Genomic DNA, 11,779 nt, shown 5'->3' on the forward strand with positions numbered 1-11,779 from the left:
CGAGGCAATACGCACAGTATGCACATATGCCAATTAGAGACTGACCAGTTGTGGTCCAAGAACATCAATTGGGAGATTCAAACAAACAATACTAAATGAATCTAAACTTCACCCCATTTCACAAGCAAGTGACTATCAGGAATCAGTAGCTGAGTGGATAACGCAATGGCGTTTGAAGCGAAAGGTACTGGATTCGAATCTCAGAGTGAATATCAACTTTGAGATGCAGGTACACCCAGCTGACAAGTCCCAAATAGGACGAAACGCGCATCCTGGATTCCACTGCTAGTCACTGTCCATCTTTGCTTACCATTGTTAACTAATGCTTTTTTTCTTTCCTATATATAATAATCTTTTCTGTTGGATGTGTATATTTTGTTTAGAACAATTTTTACAAGTGGACAATTAAATGAACTAGAGAAAGCATTCCATGAAGCACATTATCCAGATGTTTATCAGCGTGAATTATTATCTATGAAGGCTGAATTGCCTGAAGATAGAATTCAAGTAAATACAAATGTTTTTTTTTAAATTCTTCATCTTTTTGGCTTTATCTTATTGATGCACAGTTTCTGTATAGAAGTTAAGTTTTTGTGGTTAATCAATAGGAAGCCTTGAACATAGATTTTGGGCTAGTTGGGACTCATCAACAAGGTATACCGACAGTCTCTACGGAACTGATATTTTCTGTAAAATTCAAAGCAACATCATCCAGCTCCACAATCTGAGACGCTACAACTGAACCATTCATGCTACGATTGATATCCTGTAGGACTGATCTTTACAACTGATTGGTCACTGATTAGTGTTTTTATAGTCCTTTAGCTCTGATTGAGCTGAATGGATTATGTTGCAACATAGCAATCAGACTAAGTTATTCAACATCTCATGCTCTATGTGGTTGAAGACGATAGACAGGAAGCTCTAAAACCTAGCTAAATATAATGTTAGTTTTGATAAGCTTAAATACATACTGAGGTAATTTTTTGAATATAACTACATTGTAACTTCATCGACAGGAATTTATCAGCGCTAAAAACTTATCAAATATGATATTGGTTATCATTTAGTCATTATCTAATATGAATACCTCAATGTGACAGGAAGTGAGCGATGGATTAGTCAGATCAGCTTTAATAAAATTTAACATGACACTTGGTTATGTGGAATGGAATGCTTCGGAGAATATAATTTCGCTCAAGACTGTAGTAACTCTATGCTATCGAGTATCAAGCAGCATGAAACCTATTCACATGGTATCCTAATAACTACTTAGGACGTATTATTTTAAACATTTTCAATGTTCACTGAATATGATATATGCATTACCATTCAATTACATTTTCATTCATCTAGTAGATGAATGCTCCAGATTAAAGAGATTGGAATGATCCTCATCTACGACGAACCTGTCTATTGTGGCTCAGCTTAACATCCCAAAAATAGGTTAAAAGTAAGGGGTCGAAATGAAATCTTCATTATAATTTACACTGATATACGATACTTGCCCACTAGATAGATGGGGGAAAAATTGCAGAAGTGATGAATTTAGCACTTTTAGTGAACATCGATGAAATCCTTGAGTCTCATAATGATGTACGCATTTGTTTACCTACAATCTGGCTGATTTATCAGCTAATTATCAACCAACTTATCAAATATTCTCTTCAATTTACCCTGTTTCAGGTTTGGTTTCAAAATCGACGAGCAAAATGGCGTAAAACAGAAAAGAAATGGGGTAAAAGTAGTATTATGGCTGAATATGGTTTGTATGGAGCTATGGTTCGACATTCATTACCTTTACCTAAAACAATACTTAAATCAGCTTTGGATAATAATGATGAGTCATGTGCACCATGGTTGTTAGGTAATTTGTTTTTTTTCATTTGATTATCCGTATTAATGCATCGCTTTGCTTTCCTTAACAAAGTATACCAAGTGTATATAGTTAGACCCCCTTCTCAAGATTTGAAAGTGCTGGGTTCGATCGATTGATGTGGGGTCATTAGTACGTATTCTTACAGAGTCCCATACTTGGGCGAGATAATTATCAAAGACCTCCAGGTCGAAAAAAAGTCAATCAGTGATATAAACTATAAAATGTGGCAAACCCCAAAAATCCCATATAGTAAAACGTATATTATGGAATGTTAGTCACTTGACGGTTTCATCATACATGACCATTGCATTAAAGATGTATACCCTTAAATATTTAAATAATTCTCACCTAAAAGATATACACATAGAGAACATGTCTTGAACATCCTTATTTTATTATTATGAAATTAAACTGGTAGGATCACTGATAGTGATTTCAGTCACTATCAGTCTTCATCGATATGATTCGAGGAAAGTCCCCTAATTCGATGAAGCTATCTATGAAAGGAATGGCTACAGAATAATTATGTTGAGAACAATCCTGTTAATATAAAACAAAACATCCAAGGTATTATAATTTCTAAATAAGGATATATGTTACTACCAGTTCGTTCAATAGTCAACAGGAAAGTCCCAGTTTTCAAACTATCATGTTCATGGTCGCTCATATCACTATATCACGAATTCAGTTAAAAGTGTGAATCATTGTGTTTCAACTTTATAGTTGCAATGTAATGTAAACATTCTGTGATATAATGTTATAGTAAGGAGATACCTCTGAAAAGTTCCTTATGAGTTCGAAATAGCAACTATCCGATTCTATCTTCCTTTTTAATGGTACTTTTAGTTCTTATCAATTCATGAAAGGTACGTGCCTCATTTTGGCTTTTGTAAAATATCATAATTATAGACTTATAACTGTAGAACCTGATGATGAATTACTTACTTACTTACGCCTGTTACGCCTCATGGAGAAGCATAGGTCTCCCACCAGTATTCTCCATCCAACCCTGTCCCAAACAATCCTCTCCATTTCTTTCCAGTTCCCACTCATCCTTTTCATATCTGCTTCTATTTCCCGACGTAATATGTTCTTTGGCCTTCCTCTTTTCCGCTTCCCTTCCAGATTTCAAGTTAGGGCTTGTCTCGTGATGCAGTTTAGTGATTTCCTTAACATATTTCCTATCCATTTCCAACGTCTTTTCTTAATTTCCTCTTCAGCTGATGAAGTTATTGAAAACAATTATTCGCTTAAATATTGTTCATTTTTGAATATTCTATTGGGATCTATATACTACTGAAATTCATAAAAGATTGAACGAAAACCGATGTAATATTTATCTTTAAGATGTTCAGTGTAACCAAAATGTGGCTAACTTTGATAATATGAACGAGAACAACTACCTTAAAGAAAGCAATCTTATTTTCCCACACACTGGTCGATGCCTATTATTATTATTATTATTAGTAGTAGTAGTAGTAGTAGTAGTGTAGTGAACAAAACACCAGTTGGGGACAATCGAATGTATTTAAGCACAAATTACAAACTATATCACTAAATACTGATTACCATACAGTAAACAGTCAATTTGCAAACTAACAATCAATTGTCTCAATCTTCACTGTTCCTTCTGTAAATATCAGTTCATCTTCTCTAATTCCATTGTTCATGCATTTTCCTACCAATTGCGCTTCATTTTAGTCCTTTCCTTCTCGGTCTTCTGCCAAAATACATTCTATGTCTGACCATCGCCATATACTACTTATATGGATATAAGTAGACCACACTACAGCAGTAGTAGTATTTCACTTATTCTATTAAATTAAAATCAGAAAACTACATAAATGTCTATGGAACTACTCCATGTAAATGCTTGTAAGTACACACTATCAGGTTTAAATGTTTATTTGTAAAAGTACACAGATACACAAAAGGTGATAATTATACACCTGATAGAAACACAAGATTAAAAAAAAAATTCATTTCATTTATAATTTGTCATATGATAAGAATAAGATTATCATTATTACTATTATTGTCATTCATACTATTAAGGAGTGATGGATAACGGTCAGTAGTGAATATCAGGACGTACATTTCTTCCTATATGGGTCTCGTCAGTTGGATGTACTTACATCCTAGAGCTGATATTCATTCCGAGATTGAAACCCAGAACCTCTCATTACTATCCATTTCTGTTTAAAGTACATATGACTTAACGGTAATATCGAGGGAATATGCATAAGATGTTAAATTTATTTTTATTTTTATTTATTTCAACATATAAATATTGGTACAGAGAAGCACCAGATATATATGCATCGCACAAATCTCATTCGATTTGTGTGAGGGCTGTGATATTGCCCAGGTGCCCAGGTGGTTTTCTTAGGGAGCCACACCCGGAGCCTTTGACCTAAAGATCTGATCCACAAGGCAGTGGAGCATCGTAAGGAGATGCAGACCCATGGTAGCCGGTGACAAACAATTGGTTCATACGCCTTATGTTTCCTCAAGATATTGGAGCCCGTGTACACCATTGGTTTGAAATCAGGGTTTTCCAACTCGCCTAGGTGGACCCTCCGTGTCCACCAACCCGGTTAAAGCGTCGGGCATTCGCTTTTCGTCCTCTCAATTTCGTAAACAACACCCCCTCCACGAGAAGGTAGTGAGTAGGACTTCCCTGGTAGAGGCTACATACGCGTGGCCATGTGAGAAAATTTCGAGTCTCAAATATTGATGAGAAGATCCGAACAATCACTATTATTATTTATTATGATTATTATTAGTTATTACTAATTGCCTATTATAGGCTAAATACACCTTTATATCAATCAACTAATCAATCAATGAAGGTACTATAAGATATACACAGGAAATTAGATAAGTAAGAATAATAATAATATCAACATAAGAACGAAGAATAGTAATAACTTGCTATTCTAATTATCTTATCAACATAATAACAATAATGATGATAATAACAATAATAATAATCGACTTCCCATTATATGATTTATCAGTTCTCTTTCCCATTCAATATACATACAAACAAACACCTATACAAAGAACCATACATATACACTTATGTAATCATTAATGGAGACTGAAAACATCCATGTATGCAAGACACAGATAGAGAGAGAGAGAGAGAGATCATGTAAACAAACTATTTAGACAAGTGGATTTCTTTTTTTAGTGCATAAGTGTTTTTATCAGGAAATAATAATAATTATTATTATGATTTGCGTTTATCAGAAAGGGGAGAGGAGGGTGAACAAATATATATATTTTAATTAATTAATTAATTGTTTTAATTTTTATATGACCTTAGTAATTTTGTTTATAATTTCTTTTCCCTTTCATATTTCTCCCCCCTCCCAATGGATTTATTTTAGTTCCCCCCACCCTTTCTTTTATCACCTTAAATAGAATTGATTTGTGTACATTTATTTTCCCACTTATCTATTTGATAATATAATGTCTATTGTATGTTGTTCTACATAGATCCCCTCTCTCTCTCTTTTTTTTCTCATGTGAATTAGACTTCCTACTGTCATTACTAACATCACACCATCTACAATCCTAATAACAATACGAAGTAGATGTAATAAGCATTAGAAGAACAAGATATGCACCCCCCCTATCTATCTATCTATCTATGTATCTACTTATTTCACCTTCACATTCAAAACTTACTGTTATACTTCACAAAAATTAAGAAAAAAAGATAAATAAATAAATGAATTTTGATGGCTAAAACAAATACTGTCTATCAATATGCTTATGCTTATGCTTTCAAAGAAAAAAAAAAGGATGAAGTGGTTAGCCAATTTACATATACACTTATCAAGTAAACTTATTATCTCTCTCACACTATCTCTTTCTCACTCACTCACTCACTTCAACCAAATGTTACATCATCGCCTTTCTTTTCTTTCTTTTCATCAATACTACTTAATTCTTCTTCATCTTGTTAGTAATAGCTTATTAATAAAGTTATATAACTAAAGAATGCAGCTGATAAGTAATATCTAATAGATATACATAAGCATATATACAAACCTTTATGAATATGGATAGATATTCACATGCAACCTATATAACCTATGTAATAGATGTATTATGAGAAAGGTTAACTAAATCATAATGCATAATTCATTATATCTAAACCATCGTCTAATCAAGTTTGAAATTAATTGAGATGAACATTTCCTGATAAAGAAATAAACGAGCAAACCAAAAGTGACTAAATGAAATGAGCCCTAACAAAGAAAAGAAAAGAAAAGAAAAAAGAAACATATAACAATTAGGTAGGAGAAAAATTTCGAAAAAAAAGAAGAAAAAAGAAAAAGAAAAAAGAAAAAAAGAAGAAAAAGGAAAAGAGGGGGGAGGGAAAGACAACATCACTAATAATCATAATAATGCACGCTATGCATAGTTTTAATTTGTTTCATTAAAGATTATTTAATAATAGTTCATAAGTATCTAATTATATAAGATAATAGAATTTAATTAGTGAATGTATGTATATGTTCATAAGGGAATATTATTCACTTCTATATATAACTATGTACCCTATGGATAAACGAATCATATACGTTATAATTAAAGCCTTAGCTACAATAATAATTATGCACTAGTTAGATAACAACAACAACAAAAATCAAAGCGCACAGCTCTACAGGAAGTCTTAATTTTCTCGTGTATGGAGATAAATTTTTTTTTATTTTCCGGGGAAAAAAGTTTTTTTTTAATATTTTTTTTAGTGTAAAATCGATTCAAATTTTTATTTCATTTTTACATCATGGGGTGCCATTTTATATCCCCCTTCTATATTGAGGTTATAATAAAAAAATATGCATCTATTTCGTTAAATTGTTACTAACGTTTTATTTCTTAAGTAAATTATCCATTTATATTAGATAAGTAAGTAATTAAATAATAAGGGAATGGTGTATGTGTGCAAGAGAGAGAGAGGGAGAGGGAGGGAGGGAGAGTAAATAAGCGTGTGAACATTGTTGTTAAGTCTATTTCATTAAAGGTTAATCAACGGATATGAAAGATGATGATTATTTAATTGAAGAGAAAAAGGTACAAGATGAATATAATTTCGAGCAATTAAGGATTTTGTACGCTAATTTTCAAGTTGGTCAATATGAGGTTAATTTTTTATATTGTGTATGTATGTATGTGTGTGTTTGTAGTCAAATTAACTCTTGATTCCCTAATGTTATGTGTATGGAAAGAAACGTGTGCTTGTCTGTATGTATGTTCTCGAATTTTTGAATAGCAACATACAGACTATAAGAAAAAAATTTGATATTCAAACGGAAATATTAATGAAAATTGTTCAGAAAGGGGTTTTGTGGAGATTATGGATAATTTAATAGTTGAATTCATGAGTCAATTAAAGCTAGACCACTGTGGAAAATCAGGAAACACTGGATGGCTGTTTCGTCATAGTTTGGGACTTCTCAACAATATACATCCACGATCTCGCTCACGGGATTTGAACCCAGGATGTATCGGTCTCGCGCGCAATTTCGTGGATTGGTTGAAGTTGGACATTAACACCGTTGGATGCTAGCTTGCTGGCCTAAAGGTTAGGCATTCGTGTGCAAGACCGATACGTCCTGGATTCGAGTCCCGTGGATGTCCTATAGTAGGACGGAACGGCCGTCTAGAGCTTCCAGGTTTTCCATGGCGGTCTAGCTTAAATCAACACATGAATTCAACTCTGAAAATTGTTCATTTTAAAGTTAGTTTACGTCAATCGTTAAAATCAACTTGATGATACAGGAAAAGTTAATAACACTGACTTCAGTTTTACCCACCGCTGTACTAGAAACAAAACTTAAGACCTTCAAACCTTTTGTCTAGCCCTTAATCATCAAAATTCTAATTTACTATACAATATTTCACATTTCTAACTTTTATTAATATCTCATGATTATCTTTTGGTATTTATGTCTGAAAGTTGGTTCACGAGGAATTTTATTGATCAAGTGATCAATGGTGGTCGATGGTGCATGTTCATAGTTTTACTGCAGATTGACCTCAAGACTATCAATTCTAACAGAGAACACTTATTACTTAGTCAATTGAGTTATTCAGTCGTATCGTAAAACATTTTGAAAGTATTTCTTCAGAAACCCAGTAGATATTATCTAAATTCCTGTATATATTAAAAAGGATTACGTTTAGTAAGGTTTTCAGCATGTTTCCTTCATTCACTTTAAATAAGAAAATATGCACCACAATATCAAATCACTTAACTTAGTGATTAAACTTCATATTTGGTATATGGGATTTAGTCAGTGTTAAGGATAAGAAAGGTGGAAACTTTCACATACCTGAAAAGAATCATCTATGAACAAGGAGGATATGATGCAGATTTAAAGGCAAAGCTTGACAAAGTAAGGGAGACATTCCTACAGTCGAAAAGCATGTAGAAATCAAAACAACTGTCAACTAATATCAAAGTCAGAATCTTCAACATGAACGTGAAGGTAGTCAATTCTACTGTACGGAGCTCAAACTTCCAGAACTACCACAACCGTTATCAAAAATGTACAAGTATTCATAAACAGTTGTTTACTCAAGATACTCAATGTAAGTTGTTGGCTGAATACAATCAGCAATAGTCTATTGTGGGAGAGAACAAATCAGCTTTCAACTGAAGAGGAAATTAGGAAAAGATGTTGTAGGTGTGGATAGGACGAAGATTATGGAAATCATCAAACTACATTATGAGACAAGCACTAAATCGGAATCGTGAAAGGAAACGGAAAAGTGGAAGATCAAGGAACACATTGTGTTGGGAATTGTAATCAGACATGTAAAGGATGAATAGGAACTGTAAAAGACTATCTAGGACATTGTCGAATGTAGAATACCAGTGGATGGTCTATGCTTCTTTGTGAGGGATAACAGGAGTAAGTAAGTACGGATAAGAAAATCATAACATTAGGTACAAATTCAATCATCATTTAAATCAATCTTCTATTTATATCTTTCATTAAATTCACTTTTTCTTTCTCTTATTAATAGGTATGCATAAAAAGTCATCAATGCAATCTAATATAGAACAACAAGAATTAAAACAAGACCCAATAATTGATTCAAATAATTGTGATTTATCAAGTCCTACAACTACTATAACTTATTTAACTGAATCTATACAATCATCAAATGAATCAGATAAAATATAAATTATAACAATGAATAAAACAAAATGTGATTATCATAAAGATTAGTAACAATGTAAATGTTCAAAGTTCAATCTTTACTCAAATGGTACTTTTTCACTGTTGCCTTTTTTTGAATCCTAACACAGTTCATTCGATGAAATCTAAAGATTATCTATCTATCTATCCATCTATCCACACTATCTATCTATCTATCCAAACATCCATCTATCTATCTATCCATCCACACTATCTATCTATCTATCTATCCATCCACTATCTATCCATCCACACTATCCATCCACACTATCCATCCACACTATCTATCTATCTATCTATCTATCTATCTATCTACCTATCCACACTATCTATCTATCCACACTATCTATCTACCTATCCATCCACACTATCTATCTACCCATCTATCTATCTATTTATCTATCTATCTATCTATCTATCTGTCTATCTATCTACCTATCTATATATAATGTATTGTACAGTTAAGCATATTATTATTTTACATATGAAAACGATATTAACAATAATATACCTGTTTCAATAATAACAAACCTAATTGTAGATTATACAAATTAAATAAATCAGATTTTTATCAAAAGGGGGTTCTGTGGAGATTTTAATAATTTTATATAGTTGAAATCATGAGACAATTAAAGCTAGACTACCATGGAAAACCTGGAAGCATTGAACGGCTGTTTCGTTCTATTGTGAGACTCCTCAGAAGTGTTCATCCACGATCCTACCTCGCGAGATTCGAACCCAGGACGTATCAGTCTCGTGTGCGAGCGCTTAACCACAAGACCACTGAGCTGGCTGGCATCCAATGATGTTAATGTCTAACTTCAACTAATCCACGAAATTGAGCAACCATTTACCAATTGTCTTTAGTGAGTTGATATCGTTCAATGCTTCCAGGTTTTCCATGGTGGTCTAGCTTCAATGGACTCATGATTTCAACTACATAAATCAGATTTGTTCATATGAGATTTATGTTTTATTTAGAAGTGTGTTATTATTATTACTACTATTAATGGCTTTATTCAATATTATATTTTTGATACAATATAGAATTCTTAATACAAAGTGTTTCAACAAGTTTCCTTTCTCTATTTCTTGATCGATCCTGACGATAAATATTGACTGGTTGCCAGTTAGATGTTGGCAGTTTAGAAGTTCACATCTAAACAATGTACATTTGTTCCGATTCCCATTATCAGCAACCATGTTGTCTCTGATTGTAATTCTTTGTAAGTTTATAGATGCACCTTAATAGGTTATGAGACTAATAGGCATAATGATGTGGTAAAACAAACAAACAAAACACGCAGATAAATTGTTGAAATATCTAGATGTCAGGAACAGATAGCCCAGATACTCAAGTAGACCGCCAATGTGATACATTAATAACGCAATTTGCGAACATATGAACCATTTCTTTTTAAAAAAAAAAGCATTTCAAATGTCTTCATTATCTTAGAATGTACGAGAAATATTTGATATTTCATTAGGACCTTGGGAATAATCCCAAGTGCAATACACAATAGTTTAATTCTTCTTATTGCTGAAGACTTCTCGAATGATCCATGCAGTTAAGTAAGAATAAAAATTAAATAAAGATGTCTTCCAAATGAACTGAAATTCAATGAAGAACCAAAACAAAATAAGGGGACGTTGAGTATTTATGTTCAGGACTTTTAGTGGTCTATCGGTTAAGTGCTCTGGAGCGAAGCTGGTAGGTCCTAGATTCGAGTCTCGCGAGTGCGGAATCGTGGATGCGCACTGCTGAGTAGTCCCATAATGGGACGAAACGGCCGTCCAGGTTTTCCATGGTGATCTAGCTTCAATTGACTCATGATTTCATCTAGTATTAACTGAACTCATAGTAGAATTCAAAAGTTGGATTACATATAACCCATTGATTTACAACTCTTAATTTTATTCAGTAACTGATATAATATGAGAGCCATTTATCATTATCATTGGGTTGAAAATTTCACAACTGAACTAGTGAATCTCACTCTAATGTATAATGAACGGTGCTAGATTTGTCAGTGTTTAAATATTTAAATCCTCCCTAATGAGGGTTCGTGTTATCCATTTGTAATTATTGATGATTGAATTTTGATCAATATTTGTTTATATGTACATATCCTGTACAGGTTACTTCAGTATAACTCTTTTAGATGCAGGGTATGGGGTTGGAGTGTAAGTGGGGATGTTGACACTGAGATTCAAGTACGCCTAACTGATAAATCCAAGATAGGATGAGACGTGAATCATGAATTTCACTACCAGCCACTATTATTATCGTAATTATTATTTGAACACATGAATATTAGTACAAAATGGCACCAAATACATATGTGCCACACAAGTCATTTGATTTGTGAGTGGGCTGTGATATTGCCCAGGCGCCCAAACCGAAGCAGGTGGTTTACTTGGGGAGCCACAAAACGAGCCTTCGACCTAAAAGTCTAATCCATAAAGTAGTGGATCAACGTAAGCAGATACAGTCTCACGGTAGACGGTGACCAACAGTTAGTTCATTTGTTCCTCCAGGGTTCTGAAGCCCGTGTGCACCATTGGTTTGAAATTAAGGTTTTCAGACTCCCCTAGATGGATCCTCCGTATCTACTATCCTGGTTAGAGCGCCGGACATTCGCTTTTCATCCTCACAATGTCGTAAACAACACTT

At 33.3% G+C, this 11,779-nt stretch overlaps 1 protein-coding gene across 1 annotated transcript in view; it reads left to right on the plus strand.

Annotated features, from left to right (window-relative positions):
* The window catches only part of Smp_017020 (homeobox protein vsx-1-related), a gene marked incomplete at both ends in the record, with an annotated part of 12,805 nt that extends 3,715 nt beyond the window's left edge, over nt 1-9,090 (plus strand). Inside the window, 3 exons of the mRNA XM_018790285.1 lie at nt 384-507; nt 1,687-1,867; nt 8,930-9,090. Of these exons, the coding sequence (XP_018655644.1) occupies nt 384-507; nt 1,687-1,867; nt 8,930-9,090 (466 nt within the window). The remainder of the gene's footprint in view (nt 1-383; nt 508-1,686; nt 1,868-8,929) is intronic.
* Between the last annotated feature and the right edge of the window lie 2,689 nt (nt 9,091-11,779).

The sequence above is a fragment of the Schistosoma mansoni genome, chromosome W (assembly GCF_000237925.1).
Source record: "Schistosoma mansoni strain Puerto Rico chromosome W, complete genome".
In the NCBI taxonomy this organism is placed as follows: Eukaryota; Metazoa; Platyhelminthes; class Trematoda; order Strigeidida; family Schistosomatidae; genus Schistosoma; species Schistosoma mansoni.